General features: G+C 43.7%; 1 protein-coding gene across 3 annotated transcripts; it reads right to left on the bottom strand.

Moving 5' to 3' along the window:
- Positions 1 to 242: 242 nt before the first annotated feature.
- Positions 243 to 20,139, bottom strand: LOC130466292 (uncharacterized). 3 transcript variants are annotated; one of them, XM_056835138.1, is made up of 6 exons: positions 19,959 to 20,139; positions 19,731 to 19,842; positions 16,094 to 16,347; positions 15,759 to 15,842; positions 14,984 to 15,679; positions 13,695 to 14,903 (listed from the first exon to the last, which is right to left on the bottom strand). In XM_056835138.1, exons 5-6 carry the CDS (start codon positions 15,659 to 15,661, stop codon positions 14,283 to 14,285), a joined length of 1,299 nt encoding a protein of 432 aa, XP_056691116.1. In that variant the 5' UTR covers positions 15,662 to 15,679; positions 15,759 to 15,842; positions 16,094 to 16,347; positions 19,731 to 19,842; positions 19,959 to 20,139; the 3' UTR covers positions 13,695 to 14,282. The 3 variants fall into 3 exon arrangements, with proteins under 3 accessions (XP_056691117.1, XP_056691118.1, XP_056691116.1); XM_056835139.1 differs by lacking the exons at positions 13,695 to 14,903; positions 14,984 to 15,679; positions 15,759 to 15,842; positions 16,094 to 16,347 and adding exons at positions 243 to 1,172; positions 1,275 to 2,128; XM_056835140.1 differs by lacking the exons at positions 13,695 to 14,903; positions 14,984 to 15,679; positions 15,759 to 15,842; positions 16,094 to 16,347 and adding an exon at positions 3,645 to 5,257.
- Positions 20,140 to 21,592: the final 1,453 nt, after the last annotated feature.

Here is a 21,592-nt window from a genome sequence, read left to right as displayed (position 1 = left end):
CGTAGCATTCAACGAATTGTATGGTGTGACTAGTAGCCGTACAGAAAATAAATGCCGTTTGGGCACTTGTACTGCGAAGCGTAGCAATCCATAATAATTTGTTGTAATTAAAAGTGTTAGAGAAAATAAACGATGTTAAGATGCACTCCATTTCGAAACATAACAATCATTTCGAAGTGTATCATTTCAACAAGTTAAAAATATAGAAAGGCCGTCAACAAATAAGAGTTCATGCTAATAAAATGGAAGTATCATACGCAAAACGAAGTAAACATACAATCAAAAAACTACTTGTTATAAATGCATGATTACAGCAGAAAAAACACTAAAAACCGACAGCCATCACCAAAAAATCTTGCGAAGTGATTAGCTGATCACAAGGCACAAAAGATGTCGGTTAAAAACCGACACCCCTACAATAAAACGATGTTCTAAGATATGTTACATCAACAATAAGTGCCCTAACAGCATCTGGCAAAAAGTCAAAAGCCAACCGGCTAAACTAAAAAACCCTAACATGTATGAGGCCGGCTGGGAAAAGTAGAGGATCCGCAAGAAGAGGAGGGTGATGACTGCCAAGACCGTCAAACGGCACGCTCATCACCAGACCAGTAGGCATCTTCTGGAACTTGCAAGGGGGGCAAGATTCTTTGATTGGCATTGCAAATCACAGCCTCGGGTAGCTCCTGAGGCTCAAAGCCGGTAGCAACCTTGTACAGCTCCTTCTCCTCATACCCAGCCTCAAATTCTTGCCACCCATCCTCATCCAGCTTCTTCACATGGCAAACGACCCGATGAGCAGCGCACCAACCACCGTTATGGCGCAGAGTAAGAATATCATTAAACCAGTCAGACTGGAGAAGCTTATCAACAGCTCTCTTGGCGGCAGTCTTCTTCACCACAGGCAAACTCTGGATAAGACCAGTCAGCTCCTCAGTCAGACCGTCTGCCCTCTCAGTTTCAGCCTTAAGCTTCGGCTCAACCTCTTCCAGCCGTCGGTTCGCCGCCTCCAAATTCGAAGAAGCACTCTCCAACTTCTTCTCATTAATCTTCAAAGCAGATTCAGCCGCCTCAGCCCGCTTCTTCAGCTCGGCAATATCAATGCTATTCTGCGTCAGCTGCATCTGGTTCCAACGATAGACATAGTACAAATCCATGCTGGATTGAACAGCCTAAGAAACAAAAAAAATTGTTGTACAAATGAGTAATCAAAAAAAAAAAAAAAAAAAAAAAAAGGCCCGATAGAAAGTTGTAGCAAGCTAAGCAAGAAATACCTTGTATAAATCGTTGAAATGCTGAGCAGCAGGGGCGTCAATCTGACCCTGTGGCCTGTCAGCAGGAGTAATCAGATCCCGAAAAGCACGGTAGCCCAAATCCCCACCGTCCTTAGTAGAATCCGTCGCCACCGACTCCCCACACAGCAGATCAATGTTTGGGTAGAACTGATCGGTGGGTTCGCCGCCAAAAGACCCGAACCATGATTTCATTGCTTCCGGGATCTTAAAGGGGGTATCCTCAATCCAACTGCCGGTACGAAGCGGCAGATGATAATTTAGTCGAGAATCACCAGATCGATTCTCGCTACGACTAACAGGAGGCATACTAGAATTACCCCCTGTCACTGCGGCCGACATGGCACAGTGCTGAAACGGAGCCTCATTCTCGCCGCCACGATCTTCCTCGTCCAAAATCTCAATGGACGGCTGCGGAGACGGGTGAACCGCAACAGCAGAATCAGCCGTCTTTTTGAAAGCATCGTCAGCATGGATTTCGTACTGATCAACAGCAGCCGAAACATCATCGCCGCCAGCGGCCTTAGACTTCTTAGTGGGGTCAGAACGCCCACTAGTAAGTGACGACCTCTTTCGAGTCCTCCCACCACGGCCGGTTGGATTAGATTGCATAGTGGGCGGTTGCACAGTCTTTGGAATAGAGACAGACGAAGATTTTGTTTTAGAACCGCCGGCAACACGATTCTTCGCAACAGTAGCAGTTGAGCGACGGGAGGAGGCACGTGTGGAATACGTTGATATGGTGTCGTACTTTCCGTTAGGCGGCGGAGGCTGCGTACACACAGGTCGCCAATTCTCGTCAAATCCGAGAATTTCTCTATCCAATGTTTTAGTACCTGCAAAGACAACGACTCAATTAAAACCGGCAAAAAACTTATGCAATACACAAAGCTATAAATAGAAATAATAAGTACATCCCATTCGGCTGAAAATATGTTTACCAAAGCAGTGGGTGTTGCAAAGGCCGACAGCGGACAAGGGCTGATTACCCAAAATATAATAGGCATTAGGGAGCCAATTTCGATTAACAGCCTGTTTTTTGCTGAGGCCGACATCTAAAATGTCACACGCCAAATAATCAAAAGCCTTTCTCTCCCGCCGGCCCAAACCACGCTGGTCATACTGCTCCATTCGAGGCCGGGGTTTAGAAAATGTCCGTCGGAGCAAAAAGCCGTCAGGAACTTGAACAAAGTAAAAGCGATCCTGCCAATCTTTACAGCTCGACAAAGGAGGATGCACAGTCTTTCTCTTCGTTGCGCTATACGCCGACATCCACCCCGTCTCTCTGAAGGAAATAATGCCCTTGGTCCAAGTATGCATTCTATGTTAAGTCTAATAAATGCGGTTCAGTATTAATTAACAAGTTAATAATTCAGTGAGATCAAGTGAGCTGAATGCCTAGCTAGAGGCCGCTTCAGTTCAAGTGGAATTAATGATATTAATCCACAGCTTACTCTTGACTGAACCCGTAGGGTCACACAAATAGTACGTAAACGGATCAAGTATTTAATGGCATTAAATACTCCATCTATGAATATTCGGAACCGACGGATCTTGGTTTCAGTGGGAGCTAAGATCGTCACAGGCAAGAAATGAATGCTCCGGAAACGATGATATTGCCGGAAACGGAAATATGGATCGTATCGGAAATATAAATATTATCCAAGTCGTAGATGTTGCCGGAAACGGAAACATGGTACGTATCGGAAAATATTATTGGAAATGGAAATATTACCAGAATCGGAAATATTGCCGGAAACGGAAATATTGTCAGAATCGGAAATATTACCGGAATCGGAAAATAATTCCGGAAACGGAAATATTAAATATTTGTTCGAAACGGAAATTAATTCCGGAATCGGAAATATTAAATATTGTTCGTATCGGAAATAAATTCCGGAACTGGAAATTTAATCGGAAGCGTATCGTACGAATTAGCATCGGACGAGGCTTGCCGGACGAAGGCCCAGCACGAAGCCGGGGGCCATCGCCCAGCAAGCATGCGCGCCACAAGCCCAGCCAAGGCAGCGCCCAGGCCTACCGCAAGGCAGGCCCAGCGCGCGCCAAGGGCCACGGATGCGTGGGCCGCGCTGCGTGGGCTGCTGCTCGCACGCGCATGGGCAGCCCTTGTGGCTGCCGTGTGTGTGTGAGTTTGTGCTCATGCGTGATTCCTGAATCTACAAGAGTCAGTGTATGATTAAATTTCTATTCCTAATTGGATAAATTAATTAAATAGAATTCATGTAGGATTCTAATTTCAATTAATTCGTATCCTACTAGGATTACGATTCCTTTTCCATAACTCTATAAATAAAGGCCTAGGGGTCATAATTTATACACAAGTTTCAAAGTATTCAAAAGTGAGTTTTTTGAGAGAAAATTAAAACACACATCTTGCTCATAAAGTGCCGAAATTTTCTAGTACCTTAAGGGCGATTCTAGTTGGTCAATCTTAAGGCGGATCCGGACGTGCTGTGGACTATCTACGGAGGGACAACACTTGGAGTCCTAAAGACTTGTTCTTGTTCGGTTCGGGCGCAGCTAGGGAGGGCATGCAACAAAGAGTATGCATCTAAATTATGCTATATGATTATGTGTAAATAATATGTTGTCCTGGGTTAATGGTTGTTTCCGCATGATCTATGTAATGTCATATGTATCATAACCTAACACTCTCCATCCTTCTTCAACCATAACAGCCGCTTGAACAAATTCAACGTCAGCGGCCATTGTTTAAACAAACACAACCAGACATATGAAATAACAGTTCTGATGGTAGTAGGGGTAACTTGGGCCAAGCAGACGTTCCAAGCCCGGAATATTTTCTCAACAAAGGGGTGCAGAGGAAAGCGAAGCCCAAAATCGAAATGCTTCGCATACACAGCAATATGGCCGGGAGGACAGTCGAATATAGTTGCACCTTCATCCGGCACTACCAGCTTATACTCAGCCGGCAATCCAAGAAAAGTCCCTCCATGAACCACATGATTCTTCTTTATGATCAGATCGCGCCAAGACGTCAAAATCGCGGTTGTACGAGGAAGACTTTTTAAGGGAGGGAGTTCTTCTTTCCTATGAACATCCGTGGAGTCGTCGGTAAAATAAGGCTGTTCTTTAGCCTCATCCGCAAGAACTTCAGCGACTATAACGTCGGCCGGATCGTCATCATCTGAACCAATACCGTCGTCTCCAATGTCTGCGTCATCCCTACCAGAAACGCCAGCATCTTCACCATCATCACCCCCATGAGCATCAACATCCTTGCCGGCGGAATCCTCAAAGATGGAATCACCATCGGAGTATTCGCCGGTAGCCATATCAATATCATCATTAACAGACTCTTTACCAGGGCGGCGGCCACTAGTGCTAGCCGGTTGTTCGGAAGCCATCCTATCAGCCTGACCAAAAGAAACACCGAAGTTGCCAGTATTAGTTCCATACTGCCCGTGGCCACTGCCGGTGGAATTCAAGAATTCCCGGTAATCACGAATATAATACCGCACCGAAAGGGGAGAAACATCTAAAGCAGGCTCAGAAGCCGGAATAGGATGCTCGCGAGACCTCATTTCCCGTATCATTCGAGCCCGCAGATGATGTAGGGCATAACAACGCTCTCTCTCAGCCTGATTCAAACCCTCGTCATAAACCTCACGAATGGCAGTCCGTCTTAAATTAGATTGAGAGCACGGCTCCTCCCGGGCCCAACTACAATTACTCTCTTGAGGAACACTCCAACCGGTAAACCCAGAAGGCTGAGAAGAAGGGTTGTCCCCACCCACATTTTTGGTCATTTTGTTTTTAAGGCGGCGGATAATTAAAAACAAGAAAAAATTTGACACCACAGAAATGCAAAAACAAAAATATATGTATAGCAAAGAGTAGCAAAATAGAGGGGTGGGTACCTACTGTTTTTTCTGGAGTTTGAAATACAAATGAAGCACGCGAAAGAGAAAAACAGGGAGAACCTACAAAAAACACAGAAACGAAAGAAAATCAAGCACAAAAATAAGAGAGGAAGAAAAACCCGAAATTCGGTAACAACGAAAAATGAGGCTAATAAACCTTGGAAAATTCAAACCACAACAACAGCAAAAGCTTGAGAATCAAACAGCAACAAATTTCAGCGAAAAACCCAGGGGAAGAGAGAGAGAAAGGTCGGAAGTTCAAGAATAAAGTGGGTGAAATGAAAAATCTCGAAGAGGTTAAGGCCTTTTATTGGTCAAAGGGGGGTATGCAAAACGTCACGACCCGTAAGTCAAGCAGTTAAAAGGTCAGTTACATTCAGAATCAACGACCCAGATTAAGCGCACCAAATAACGCTCGAGATGAAGGCCACGTGGGAGAACGTGGGTAACAATCTCCCGCCACTTGCACGACAAAAATTCAAAAATAATGCCTAGTCACCCACAGCATCTTCAAGGGGGCTAGTCGTCCAAACCTTTTTCAAGGGGGCTAGTCGTCAAAATCTTTTTTCAAGGGGGCTAGTCGTCCAAACCTTTTTCAAGGGGGCTAGTCGTCAAAATCTTTTTTCAAGGGGGCTAGTCGTCCAAACCTTTTTTCAAGGGGGCTAGTCGTCAAAATCTTTTTTCAAGGGGGCTAGTCGTCCAAACCTTTTTCAAGGGGGCTATCGTCCAAATCTTTTTTCAAGGGGGCTAGTCGTCCAAACCTTTTTCAAGGGGGCTAGTCGTCCAAACCTTTTGCAAGGGGGCTAGTCGTCCAAACCTTTTTCAAGGGGGCTAGTCGTCCAAACCTTTTTCAAGGGGGCTATCGTCCAAATCTTTTTTCAAGGGGGATAGTCGTCAAAACCTTTTTCAAGGGGGCTAGTAGTCCAAATCTTTTTTCCAAAGGACCTAGCAACGGATTTCTTCATTCAGAGAGAAGGCGGTCGACAAACTGTTCGCGGTCTTTTCTCAGAGATACTCGCAATACAGTCAGCGCCCGCGCTTCACTCTGAGGGGGCTAGTTGTACCACCAGGTAGCAAAATAATACTTATTTTTTCCCATTAAACTCAGAGCAAGCGCAACAATTGTCATATATGCGCTTACTCTGAGGGGGCTAGTTGTACGGGGTGTCCTACCGGCACCACCTGGTACCGGCAGAACTCCCCGTATGTAAACTTAACCTGCAGGTAATCTGGTCATCTTAGGTAAATATCCTCTACCGGCATTATTTGCAAGACAACCTACCGGCATTATCATGAAGACAACCAACCAAGGGTCACTATCAACAGGTCGCTATCTAACCACAAGGGACCTACCAGATCGTACCCTTGGATTGGTCTATATAAGGAGCACCTCATTTATTGCTATGAGGTACACAAACACTTAAACACACTTCTTTCTTACTCCCTAATCATCTCTTAATCTCTCAGTAATCTTACTTAAGCATCGGAGGGGGGATCCTCGAACCACCCTCGAGGCTAGTTAATCCATTCTGTTGTGCAGATATCAACCGGCAATCTCGACAGGAATCCAGTATCCCACAGTCAGCTGTTCTCATTCCACACCCGGAACACTAACCACAAAATTATACGAAGTACTTCCGTACGAGTTACAACCGGCAACACAAGTTGACCAGCAGAACAACCATACCAAGAAAAACTAGCTAAGACACAGTAGACAAAAAAACCATCCTTTTGTCCAATCCTGGAGACTTTTTTAATTTATCTTACAACAATCCTGCAGACTTGAAAACTGATTTTTCGTTCCTCCAATCCCACATTGCCACGCTGCTTGATACTATGAACTCTGAACAGACAGCTATTGAAAACATTTAAAACTGAAAAATGGGGAAAAGTGAACATTCAACTGAAATAATTAACTGAAACTACTCAACTTCATCTACCAGCTCTTGGAGTAATTAATACTCCCTCCGTATTTATTTAAGAGATACACATGGTTGGACACGGGTATTATAAAAAAAAATTGAATGAAATAAAGTAATAAAACAAGTGGGGTTGAGTAAATATTTTAATAAGTAAAACAAGTGGGGACCATATCATTTTAGAGGATGGGGTGGGAGTGGGGTGTAGATAGATTATTTAATTAGATGGTGGGGTTGATAAGTTACTAAAAATGACAAGTGTATCTCTTAAATAAATACGGCCGGAAAAGACAAATATATACCTTAAATAAATAGAGAGGGAGTACCATATTACCATGTTTTTGCATACAGAAATAATGGTGTCTTGAGCTCTAAATATGAAAAACTCAAATAAGGAATAATAAAAACATACAAATTATTAGACATCATCATATTAGGCACTTTAAAACGTGAGTTACATTTCAATTTTTTTGGCAAATCCGAACCTAACAATACTCATCGTCTCAATCTGCTTCAAAACCTTTGCAACAAAGAAATGACCCAAATGTTTTGCTTTTGCCATTTATTTTCTCCCTTCTCATCAATATCAATACTTTAGTATTTAAAAAACATAACCATCTCCATTTCAATGACACCTAAGCAACATCATTTACCTAAGCAACATCATTTTGAAGACATGTGGCGGACACGTAAGCAACAACATTTTGAGACACGTGGCCTTCAATCCTCCCTTTCAGCTTCTATAACCTCCAAATTTAATTCAACTAGCTTTGGAGCCCGTTCAAAGAACGAGCAATTATATAGTGTTTGTTAACCCGTTTTTTTAAAGTGTTAATTTTATTGAGGGCTCGTGATTTTACTTAGAGTATATGATTTATATAGAGGGGATCAAATTTCTAAGTTAAAAAAAAATATATAAATTATATGTTGAATATTATTAAGTGTTAAAGAGGGAGATGAAGTAGTAGCGGTTGAATATGAATTCAATGGTGAATTGATGTTGGATGAGGAAGATGAAGTGGAAAATGCATCGAAGTTGTTAAATGCTTCGTATAACAACCAATATGAAAAATTGAAAAAAATAATAATAATAATAAAAAATCTATGGATGAAAGAAAGAGGTGACATGTGTCATCTAATGAAAAAAAATTATGGATGAAAGAAGGAGATGACATGTGTCATTTAATTATATATGGTTATCCTTTTTAAATATTAGGTATAGATTTAATTCAATGAAGTAATGAATTTTTTTCTTCAATTCCTAATCTTCTCCTCTTCTCCCTCCACCTCCCCTTCCAATGTAACTGAATTGAGTTTGTCATTTAACTCATAAAATCCCTTACAAATTCAACATCCCTTATAAGTACCTCATTTGCAGATACTCAGCAAAATTATTGATCCATCTTAGATGAAACCATTCTTTTGCGGGCAGCTTGTGCAATTGTGCTTCATGTAACTTATCATTTGCTTGAAAATTGTAGTTTCTCCCTCAAAAAAATAGTTTCAAATGAGTAAAAGCCCGTGCGAAGAACGGATCCAAAAGCTAGTTTCCTTGGTAAACGCCTCCGAAGTAATAATCTCCTCAATACTTTTTCCTTTCCGATACGGTGTTTCCAGCTGAGAAAATGATGAAGACCATGCAGAGTCAACAACATCTTTCCATTTCCCCTTGTGCTCATCTGATTGAATCTCTGGTACTCTACTAGACGACGCACCATCTAATGAATTTCCAGGAAATGATATCTTCAAAGTGTTAAGCAATGCCTTCAATCTCTTAGATATATCAGTGTGTTCTTTTATGCCATAAGAGACACAAATTTTCTCAAGGCCTTCTTTTATTTCCTCGTGACTTAACCCATATTTAATTATTCCATCGTAAGTGCCCGTGTTCCTTACATGTAACTCGGCTGTGTGACATAGGATGAACATACCAACTGTTTGGGCTCCCAATTGATTCTCAATTGGGCCACTAAGTCCAAAGCCCAATGGCTCTAAACAACAGCATCAAAACCCTACCAATGGCTAGTCAGCCATCCATCAAGGCCCAAGGCCCAATAGCAATAAATGACCTATGGGCATTTATTATGCAAACACTATAAATAGGCCGCCAAGGCTCACACCTCAAGGTACGTCCAATTTACCACCTCAAGACTACTCTTCTAGAGAACTTCTCTCTAGAATCCGAGCATCGTTCTTACTTAGGCATCGGAGGGGCTTTCCTCGGAAACACCCCCGAGGCTAGTGACTTTGCTCTTGTGCAGGTGAATTCGGACTCGACTCATTCAAGCAAGCAAGATCTTCAACACATACGAAAGGGCCTTCATTCGAAGCCCATTGTTTCCATCTTTACAACACCGGAACAATTTGGCGCCGTCTGTGGGGAAGAACACTTCAAAGCCTTTGAAAGACATTAACCGCCTCTTTCTGCAAAATGGTTAATGATGTTATCAACCACAATGATGACGATATGATAGTGCGGTCAGATTCGGAATCTGACGAAGAGGAGCACCCTCAATCGGTGGCGAGGTCACAGCCAAGCAGAGCTACGACCGCCACAAACACAGGACCTCCGATTCCAACTAGGGAAGAGCTCACTGCGGCCATGACCATCATGCAAAACTTCCTCTTCAATGAGAAGCAGCAAGGATTGGCAAAAGACCGCAGAGAAGAGAGGAGGACCAGGCGAAGGCTGAACGAGCAGCCCAGTGTAGAAGTGTCCAGACCCGAACGAGAGCTCCTCCCCTTGACAGGAACACACCTGACGTCGAGATGGATGGAAAGCACGTGGGACACCCAAAAAAGGGCACAACAACAACCAGATTGGTTTGCAAAACCATCGCCTACTCCAACAGCTCTCCAAAGCGAATCGACTACTCATAACACTCGGATCCGAAGCTCGGTGCTCAGCAGGTTGAGGCCCTCGGTCCACTCAAGGTTAAGACCCTCGATCCATACGAGACTCGGGGTAGGCGAATCAAGCAGATCTGGCGAACGACCCGAGGTCAGTAGCCGAGAAAGAAGAAGAGACAGGAGGCATGATCGAACCCCTAGCCCCCATCGTACGCCCGAACGTTCTAATCACAGAACCTCGGCGAACGAGGGCATCAGGGCTAGACTCGGGAAAAGAATCATGACTCCCACGTCATCCCCTTTCTCGGACGAGCTGATCAGGGAAGAGATACCAAAGGTAAGACTGCCAGCACACCTGACGTATAGCGGAATCACGGATCCAAGGGATCATGTCATCTCCTACGAGCAGCAAATGTTCTTGAGTCCCTACTCCGAAGCATGTTGGTGTAAATATTTCCCAACCACGCTAACCGGAGTGGCGGGAGAATGGTTTAGATCGCTGCCGAAGGGATCGATCAAAAGCTGGAAGAAGCTGAAAAAGAGATTCTGCACACAGTTCGTGAGCAACAATCGCCCCGAGCGAACCACGGCAGAACTGACCTCAATCCAACAAGAAAAAGACGAAAGTCTAAGAGAGTTCATGGCCAGATTCATGAAGGAATCAACAAACATACCAAACTTACAGCCAGATGTGGCCATCTTCGCCTTGAAACACGCGCTCCAGGAAGGGAAATTCCGTGATAAGCTCTCAATGAAAAACCCCTCCAAAATAGCCGACGTGCTCCAAATGGCTGATGCGTTCATCAGAACCGAAGAGTTCAACAAAGCCGCTGCAAGGTTGAAAGGATCGTCGGATCCGAGAGAAACAAAAAATACCCAGAGCAAGCCCGAGGGCGGCTCAAGGAAAGGGAAGGAGAAAGTAGGAGTTAGAGAGATGAGCCCGAAGAAAGACGGGAGAAGGGGTGAAATTCAACCCAGATACACTAACTACACTCCACTAACTCTGCCCCGAAAAGAAATCTTTAGCCTCAACAGAAATGATGAAAAGTGGAAACTACCTGGGAAGCTCAAGTCCAACCCAGCTCAGAGAAACAAGAACAAATGGTGCGAGTTTCATGATGACTTCGGTCACCACACCGAAGAATGCAACTCGCTGAAAGACAACATTGAGAACCTCGTTCGCCGAGGCTACCTGAAACAGTACTTGTTAGACCGAAGGGAGGAAAAAGAAAAGGCCGCAAGTGGCAAACAACACGAGCAACCCCAGAAAAGGGTCTACGAAGCAACAGGGCACAAGAAGAATGACATCCTAGTGGTGTTCGGGGGACAGAAGTCTGGCCAGGCCAGCAAGAAACACCTAAGAGCTCTCACCCATCGAGTGCTCATACCAGGAAATGCTGGATGATACGAAAAGCACTTGGGAGGTCTTCACTGACGGATCTTCCACAGTAAACGGCTCAGGAGCAGGAGTTGTACTAATCCCCCCAACGGGGAAAAGCATAGAGTATGCATTGAAGTTCGGCTTCAAAGCAACTAACAGCGAGGCCGAATATGAGGCCGCAATCGCAGGGATAGAGCTTTGCTTATCCCTGGAGGCCGAGCATGTTTGCCTCAAAACTGATTCCCAGCTTGTAGCCAACCAGATCCGAGGGGAGTATGAGGCCAAGTGGCCCAGCATGACAGCTTACTTAGCAAAAATTAAATCCTTAACGTCAAAGTTAAGATCCTTTGAAGTCATTCTCATCCCCCGAGGACAAAACACGCAAGCAGACGCATTGTCAAAACTCGCAAGCTCAACACTCATCGACCTAAACAGGTCGGTCCACGTGGAAGTTCACCAAGAGAGAAGCATTGACTTGCTACCCACCACAGTATGCAGTTTACGTACCGAACCCAGCTGGATGGACGCAGTAGTTGCATACAAAGAAAGGGGAGAACTTCCCGAAGATAAGCTGCAGGCGAGAAAACTGAAAAGATTCAACAAGTGGTTCATCATCAGCGCCGAAGGAGAGCTCATGAGGAAATCATTCTCCGCTCCGCTGCTAAAATGTGTGGGTCCAACAGACGCTGACTACATCCTAAGAGAAATCCACCTCGGGATATGCGGAAACCACATCGGAGGCAGGACATTGGCACACAAAGCCCTTCGGGCCGGATACTTGTGGCCCACTATGGTTTCCGAGGCAAAGCAGATGGCAAGGAAATGCGAGAAATGCCAAAAGTTCGCACCAGCTATCCATCAACCAGCTCAAACCCTACAATCAACACTGTATCCCTTACCATTCGCACAGTGAGGGTTAGACATCATTGGTCCCTTCCCCTCAGCTACGAACCAGAAGAAGTGGTTGATTGTAGGAGTCGACTATTTTAGCAAATGGATCGAAGCTGAAGCTGTCTCCTCCATCACCGAACCTCAGGTCCGCAAGTTCATATGGCAGAACATCATCACAAGGTTCGGCATACCAAGACTGATGGTTTTTGACCACGGGAAACAGTTCGACAACACCCCGCTACAAAAATGGTGCAAACAGTTCGGCATACACCTAGCTTACTCGGCAGTTTGCCACCCACAAAGCAACGGGCAAGCCGAAGCTGCTAACAAACTCATCCTCAACGCACTCAAGAAAAGAGTCGAGGATGACAAAAACAAATGGTTAGAAGAGCTACCCGGAACGCTATGGTCCCTTCGGACCATTGAGAAAAAAGCTACCGGGCAAACACCGTTCCACCTTGTATATGGATCCGAAGCTGTCATCCCTGTGGAAATCGGAACAGAAAGCTTGAGGATCCAAGCATACAACAGGTATGATGGGCTCCAAGGAGAAAGCAACAACCAACTTCTGTCCGAAGCTCTCGACCTACTAGACGAAGCTCGGAACGATGCGAGGACACTCAACGCAGCTTATTTGCAGAGGGTCAACAAGCATTACAACCGAAGAGTCAACGCTAGACCCCTAAAAGTCGGTGATCTAGTACTCAGAAACGCCGCCTCGGTTCAGAAAGGACGGATCCATGGCAAACTCTCAGCCACTTGGGAAGGACCATACATCATCCATTCCGAAAAAAGGCCAGGCACGTTTATGCTGAAACAGTTAGATGGAACAATCTTGAAGAACCATTGGAATACCGATGTTCTCAAGAAATATTTTGTATAATCTCTGTCTGTAAGCCAAGTAAGTTGTTTAATGAGAAGAGGAAAGCCATTGGCACCATGTGTTTCATTAAACCTATCTCTATATTTATTGTCCCTTTATATATACATGCAGCCTCTGATCTGATCAATCCGAGACTAAAAGCAGGTTGACTTTGCCCATTCCTTGATAAAATGCAAGAAATGACCAAATCATACACTTCAGGGAATCGTCCAGAATCCTCGGATTCGCGATACCCAGATAAACCTTGTTCGCAACAAACAATCGCTCGAATCAAGTTATAAAACTTCGGCTCAGATCCACGGATCGCCAAAGTCATAACTAAGAGGCAGACTAGCGATCTCTTGCCCAGGTTTCCGAACCACAAGAGATCGGAAGAACAATCCAGACCTCTGAGTAGATCGACGGATTTGAAGAGTCTGGAAATTAAAGAGTCTCTTAGCAGATCTACGGATTTGAAGAACTCGCAAAATTTAAGAGTCTCTTAGCAGATCTACGGATTTGAAGAACTCGCAAAATTAAAGAGTCTCTTAGCAGATCTACGGATTTGAAGAACTCGCAAAATTAAAGAGTCTCTTAACAGATCTACGGATTTGAAGAACTCGCAAAATCAAAGGGTTTCTTAGCAAGTCTACAGAAAGAAGAGCTCGAAAATCTACGGATTCAAAGACTTAAAACTCCGGAAGTGCAAAAAATTGAAAAGAGGCAGCCAAGTAACAAACATTCATTTTTCATTCAATATTCGGGAAGTACAAATACATCAAACAGCTCGGTACATACCCGAGGACCCTCAAAAATTGAAAACAAAATGAAATAGTTAAAATCGGCAGCCATCAACAGACAATACCGGCCTACCAAAGTACTAAGAAAGCAAAAAGAAACAAGTACAACGCAGCGCCGAGGCAAAAGGGGGAAAGGCAAGCACACATTCGGAAGTCCTCAACTGGAACCGACCGACTCTGAAGAAGACGACTGCCCGAATCCCTAACTCTTGGGAGTCTCAGGAGCAGCCCCTAGGGGAGCATCCTTCGAAGAACCCCCAGCAGTAGTGTCACCTTCGGAATTCGCCTTCTGGGCCCGAGCCTCTGCAAGAGCAGCTTGGCGTTCAGCTTCAGCTTCGTCTCGATCAGCCTGGCACTCCACCAAGTGATCCTGGGCCCTCATCTAGAGAGGAACTTTCTCATTCCAAGGGAAATGAGGCATATGCTTCGCAAACATGCGCCGAGCACCCAGGATGCCATTCCAGTACTGCTCTCTACACTGATCAGCAGTGTAGAGGTCAACTCGCTCTTGCTCCAACTTCCGAATGGCCGCATCCTTCTCTCGGATCTTCAGCTGGAGAACAGGCACCTTATCAGCTTGATTCTGAATTATCTCCCGATGCTTGACAAACTGATGCAGCCTCGCCTCCGCATCCTGGCTCTGCTTATCGGCCGCCTCAAATTTAAACGTCATCTCCTTGAGAAGTCTGTCTTTTTCTTCAAGTTCGCTCGCAAACTTGGCGGCCATATCTTCCCTCTCCTTGTCGAAGGAAGCTATTTTTTCAGCATCCTCTTCGACTTGGAAGGTGAGCTTCCCAACTTCGGCCCCAATCTGCTCAGCTGAAGCTCTAGCCTCACGACTGTACTGAAGATACAGTTGCTTGACCTCCACAAGCTCGGAGAAGAGCTGCCCAGCCTTCTGGTCCAAGATAGGAATATCACGAGCATAAGCCTCCTGATATCTCCTCAGTTGTCTCTCCTCAACCGAGCTACACTCGGAAGCGAACGAGGACCAGAAAACAGCCTGGGAGCGAAGGAAAGATGAGAAAAAGTAGGAAAAACATAAAACAAAAACACAACTCAAAGAGAAATTCCAACAATTACCTCATTCAGATAGTACTGGGCCATCATAGCCGGGTTCCTCTCTTCAGCTCCAGGAACCCTCCACTGCGGGTTGGCCCGAAGAAGATTCTCCCGAGCAGCTTCGGGACCCACCAAAGATCCCACGTGAGCCATGGGATCCTCCCCCAAAATCGGAGCCCTAGCATAGCGAGCCATCGCCTCCCTTACCTCCTCGGGGATCCGTTTCAGCGGAACATCCGAGCAAGGGTCAGCATGGATCAATCTATCCAGGGTCGAGGTCGAAGTAGAACCCAAGGTCGAGTGGCGCCTCTTCCTCGTCAGACCCTGTTCGGGCTGCTCCTCCTCAGCAGAGGGAACTTCCTTCTCAGCCTCGGGAACCTCAACATTGGGGCCTGTGAGGTCCACCATCTCCTTATCTGGACTTCTCTCTCTTTCGAGAGAAACGTCAGCAGATTCCTTCTTCTGCTCGGCCACGATAGGGGCATCCGAGCCAGGAACAAGGTCGGCTTCAATCGCCTCCATCACCTTGGTGATATCCTGGATCTCGATCCCTAAAGCAGCAGACGGCTTCAGCGGAGAAGGGATGGTATCTTCCTCAGCCAACGGTTGATCCACGGGCGGCGGTTCCGCAACCACCACACTCTTTAACTTCTGCCCTGGCAAGGGCATGAAGTGAAGGAGATTCTTGGGAGGAGGCATGTCTTCCGAAACCGTTTCCTACAAAACAAGCGTTCAAGGATCAGCTTCGAAAAAGGGAAAGATGGACTACAAGAAAAAGCCAAGTCAGAGAAAATACCTTCTCCGAGGACTGAGAAGCCTTCGCCTTCTTCGGATGCGCGGAAGACCTCAGAAGAGTGCTACCCTTCCTTTTCCTTTGATCCTAAAAAGGGAGACCAAGGGTCAATAAATTTAGAGGAAGACAAAGGAGGAAATAAAGAAAAAGGGTGAAGTACCCGGTTCCTAGATAAAGAGATATCTATCCGAGCCGGAGATGAAACCGAAGGAACGGCACGCGGCACAGCGTCAGTCCCAGGACCCTAGAAAGATGGTCCAGGACCAAGACGTTAGCCGACGGCCAACCAAAAAGAAAAGAAAAGACAAACAAAAACTTCGGGATATAGAAACACTCACCGGATCTGAAGTTGTCCTCAAATCAGGAAGCACGACCTTCACTGGAACAGCTTCGGGAGAGGAGGCAGAATCCCACGGATCAGCTCGAACTTCGGATATCCGAGCAACACCCAAAGGAGACAACACGTAATCCTTCAAACGAGGATTACGAGGATTCTCTTTCCCGAACTTGTAATCAGGAGCCGAGTCGTGAATAGTCTTCAGATCCAAAGAGATGCCCAAAATCACAGGATCAAGGCAGCTAAAGCCGTACTCTGCAGAAACAAAGCACAAAAACGAGTCAGTAAAACGAGGGAAGAAGGAGGAGGACAAACTCACTGAAAACACGGTCCCAGCCGAAATACACCTACCCCTGTCAAAAATCCTGATGAGACCGGCGACAGCAAGAATGTCCTCCCGCAAGATGTAGTTGAGGTTCGGGAGCCAGCTAGACGGCAGTTTGTAATTGTCCTCCCGAGCCAAAAACCACTGGAGGAGATCCACGTAGTGGTGATGGTTCCGATCCGGAGCAGCCACGCCTCCCATATCAGGATCAGGAGTCACAAACCACTTCGGAGGCCGATAAAAATTGGGATGCTTCGGATCCGTCGGCACGCGAACAAGCAACCACTCCGTCTTCCAATTATGGTCAGAGCTGAGGTAAGGGTATGCCGTAATATAGTTCGGCTCCCCTTTCCTTCGGGACTTTTTGTTGATGATGGTCCACCAACCATACCCATCACCCTTGGAAGCATGATTGAAAGATAGATCGTGGAGATCCCAAAAAACGGCGACAGAGCAGGGAAAGTTAACAAAATCGCACACCCATCTAAATCCGATGATGTGCCTCATAGATTTGGGTGTAAGTTGAGCCAAACTGATGTTGTACGACACCAGGAGCTCGGAAATAAATGGATCCAAGGGAAAACGGAGACCGTTCTCCAAGTGATGAGTGTACACAGAGATGAATCCCCTTGGCGGATGAGTCACCCGAGGACGCTCCTGATCGGGAAGCTCGCACCAGTACCCCAAGGCGTGCTGGATTCCGTATAGCTCCTCGGCCCTCCGATGGTAGTTCCCCAGCTTCGCCTCCACCAACCAGTCACCACTGACCGATTTCTCCAACGGACCATCGATCTTGGTGGTCTCATGCAAGATCGGGGCATACTTGCCCTTGGGATCAGCTTCGGTCCAATGAACTGGAAACTCAGGGTAAGGACGACATACACCCGAAGAACCAGCTTTCTTACCAGAAGTAGCGCGTTCAGACACGCCAGACCCGCCAACAACACCATCTTTGGAAGCGTCCCAACCAGTCGAACGTCTCTCCACCGGCCTCTCCGAAGGCCGACCCCTTGAAGTTTTCTGCACCCTTCCCGAAGGCACATCCTCCCTCTCATTAGAGGAGCCAACGACGAGCTTACTTTTGCCCCTATTCTTTGCCATGGTCGCGAATTCTCGGTCTAGGGTTTAGATTGAGGAGTAGAAGAAAGAACGAAGAAGTAAGGAGAATTCAGAAACAAATTACCTTTCTCCGAAGCGGAATTCGCCGATAAAACGAGCGACACCAGTTCCCGAAGTCTAAAGCTGGCTGAATTTCGTAGATCTGAAGAAACTCGAAAACCGCGATCGCCGGAAAAAGAGAGAAAGTTTGTCTAAAAGAGAGAGAAAGTAAAGTTTGAAGGAAGTTTAGCGCCCGGTATTTATAGAAAAGGGAGGCGTATCAACTTCTTTTCAACCCACGATCTCCACGACGCAATGCAAATCCCAACACTTGTCATCAATGCAAATCATCCCTTTTCAAAAAAGAGAGGGAACTTTTGGACTTCTGACAGTTGGAAACCCACCCATTTAAATCTAAATGGACCGGGTCTGGGGGGCATGTTGTTTGGGCTCCCAATTGATTCTCAATTGGGCCACTAAGTCCAAAGCCCAATGGCTCTAAACAACAGCATCAAAACCCTACCAATGGCTAGTCAGCCATCCATCAAGGCCCAAGGCCCAATAGCAATAAATGACCTATGGGCATTTATTATGCAAACACTATAAATAGGCCGCCAAGGCTCACACCTCAAGGTACGTCCAATTTACCACCTCAAGACTACTCTTCTAGAGAACTTCTCTCTAGAATCCGAGCATCGTTCTTACTTAGGCATCGGAGGGGCTTTCCTCGGAAACACCCCCGAGGCTAGTGACTTTGCTCTTGTGCAGGTGAATTCGGACTCGACTCATTCAAGCAAGTAAGATCTTCAACACATACGAAAGGGCCTTCATTCGAAGCCCATTGTTTCCATCTTTACAACACCGGAACACCAACTATTCCTTTTTGTTGGTTGAAAATAGCTGCACCAAACAACCCTTTCACGGCAAAAATGTCAAAACTTATAAGTTTCGGAAATTATGGTAATGCTAAACTATCACCGGGAACATTCGGGTTTGACAACGTCCCTTTGGTTCTCCACACAGAGTACACACTATACGGATAAGAACCCATATATATTTGCATCCCCACTGTGGGAGGCCGAGCCGCGAACACCGCCGGCTTCAAGTTCATCACCCCTTTTCCTCCGTATCCAAACAACAATCCTCTTTCAAGTTTAGCATCCTTGATGGATGATACAACCTGAAAGTTAGAACTAGTTTGCCCATTGTTAAACTGAATAACAAGTCTCCTAACATCTAACACACTCTCGAGGTACGGGAGAAGAACATGGCCACATGTATTTATCAACATATATCCTCCCTCATTTGCTATTATGTTTCCCGTACCCGAACCCGAACGAGCGTTGTTCCTCACATCATGTATTCCTTTATATTCAATCTGGATTCTAACTACATTTGGATCAATTTCATCCCAATATGACTTAGCTCTCAAACGCTCGTTATCGGAAGCCTCCGTAAACATCATCTACAAACAAAGCCTGAAATTAATATTGTGTACCAGAGTATATGGTACTAATACGAGTAAAATACTTATGCATATAAATTATTTAGTCAAACAATATCTTTTATATTTAGGCTTTAGAAGGTCAAAGATATTGTGTGTGATAATTATTCCTATTGGTAGAAAGAAATGAATATATGTATCATAAACCCACCCAAATTTTAATATTTACTTTCTTTTGTTCTCATCTATACTTTAGACAAAAAAAAAAAATATCAAAAATCTCAATAAAAATAAAATTATATCTATATACATCAGCAAGTTTATCAACAAAAAATTGTCTTTTTCCCTTTTTCTTTAAATATAATCCTTCTAAAGTAAAAATAAAAATTCTCTTTTTTTTCTTCTCTATTATAAGGGGGTTTGGTGTAATTAGGAAAATCACCTTTTTTTTTTTTTTGATAAAGAGTGGAATTAAACCCCCATCTAATTAACAAATTAAAGAAAAGAAACAACCAAACGGAACCAGAACAAAAAACGAACAAAAGCCAACAACTAGGATACACTACTTCGGCCAAATATTATGTCATTTATACTCCGTATATGTATGCTACGGCAAGAAATACATAAGTATCATCTTCTCCATCCTCTCAAGTCTCCAAGCTAACGTACAACATATATATAATTTTTTTTACATAACACATCCAAATTAACAGCAAAAAATACACAGATAAAGAATGCACATAGAAAAAAAATTATAGAAAAAAAGCATACCGATGGCTGTGACATTTTGGGTTATTTGTTCGAGCCGAGTATTACAGAAGATCCGAAGCTTGAGTGTTCTTGCCGGCCAATTGCCCTTAACACCGAGAAACAAAAGCTTGATCTGCAAGATATTTTTTTTAAAAAAAAAAAAAATCAAACTTTACCGAGAAAAACAAATGAAGAGATAAAACTACATGAAGTGATTAAACGAGAGAAGCCAAGAGAAAAGAGAGAAACCTTATGCTTTTTCGGTACTTGAAAATGAGTTGCTTTGCTCGGTGAAGTGGAAGTGCAGAATATATAGGACTATAGGAGATTAGGAGTGTAATCAGTTTGGTAGTAGTAGTATAGTAACTATGGAATAAGGATGGATTGGGCCACTCTGCTGCCTCATCATCATATTTCAAGCTTGTTTTTTGTAAATAAATGTATAAATGTGTAAATTGTGATGTAAAGGGTAGGACACGGAACTTCCATTCATGTATACATAATTATTATTAAAAGTTTTTGTATTTCTTTGGTTTAATCTAAAGAATAATATTCTTGACTTAGTTACTACTCCCTCTGTCCCGGAATACTCGCAACGTTTTGACTGGACACGCTTGCCAATGCACAACTTTGACTATAAATATCTTTAATTATATATTATAAAAACTTATAAAATATTAAGATTTTGAAAATAAATATCAAGATGAAGCCAACAATATATTATATGCGAACACTTGTTTTCATATACTATAAATAAAATAGGGTCAAAGTAAATTATGTGAATAGTGCAAAAAGTCAAACCGTTGCGAGTATTCCGGGACGGAGGGAGTACTCAATAGCATATTTCTCTTATTCTTATTTTTTTAAAAAAAACTTCTAGGATAAAAAGATAAACTCACAATGTATTTTTGGCCTTCTGGAGCTCATAATATATTCCATAGATTTTTCTTATAGTACTACTTCCGCCCAATATATCTTGGAAATTTTACTATAAAAAATATTTCTGAACAAAAATTAGAAATATTACATCTTTATTGTTTTGGTATGTCAATTTACAACTTCTTATTTTATTGAGCTTTCCTAAAATGTAACCCGTGTATAGAACGGGCCAAAAAACTAATTTATAATTTAATGGCTCACATGAAAGTAAAAACACGGAGTCATAAACAATTGGGGAGCGAGTTACCAAAAATGGAATTGTGACTGCTTTAAATTAAAAAAGGGAAATTCCCACTAATACACTTCTACTATTGGCTTTTGCCAACAATACACTCAATATAAATTGACTTGCCAATAGTACACTTATAATGTTACTACGAAAATGATAAAGGTCGCAACATGCGACCTTTAAGCCGTGTCACAATGATGACATGACATGCTTATGTGTCATGATTTAAATTAGAAATTAAAATATTTAACTTATATTATCTATTATACATGTTATAAAAAAAGGTAGGAAAATCTTAATATTCTAATTTGTTTCCTTATTCATATCGACTACCTTATTTACATATTTCATAGTAGAAATATTGCATTGATAGTAAAAATATTATATTGACGTGTATCCCACGTGGCGCCTATATGTACCAATTAAACTGCGACACGTAAGATTGCGACAACTAAATGTTGTTGCAACTTGCGACCTTTATCATTGTCCATGTTACTATATAACTTTTCCATTATATAGTTTAACTATGGTTAATCATTGGTTAAAAGTAATTTTAAAAAATAATTAAAGAAAAAATATAACACACAAATTTGAACGCATAACCCTAATTAAATTGCCTTCCTCTTTTCTTCCTTTCTTCTTCCTCCGTCATTTAGAACCTAAAGAAAACTATACAAATCTACATTTAACTAAGAAAATGTATCTTGTATGGTTA

Source organism: Spinacia oleracea, chromosome 1 (assembly GCF_020520425.1).
Source record: "Spinacia oleracea cultivar Varoflay chromosome 1, BTI_SOV_V1, whole genome shotgun sequence".
NCBI lineage: Eukaryota > Viridiplantae > Streptophyta > Magnoliopsida > Caryophyllales > Amaranthaceae > Spinacia > Spinacia oleracea.
The sequence above is the reverse complement of the archived record's forward strand: the minus strand, read 5'-3'. Positions and strand labels throughout refer to the sequence as shown.

Bases quoted from the DNA above. Each gene is read 5' to 3' on its own strand.
- LOC130466292 (XM_056835138.1), bottom strand. From the start codon at position 15,661: ATGCCTCCTCCCAAGAATCTCCTTCACTTCATGCCCTTGCCAGGGCAG. The intron at 14,904-14,983 runs GTAATTGTTGGA...CTTCGCTCCCAG, and splicing joins CCCAGTACTATCTGAATGAG to GCTGTTTTCTGGTCCTCGTT.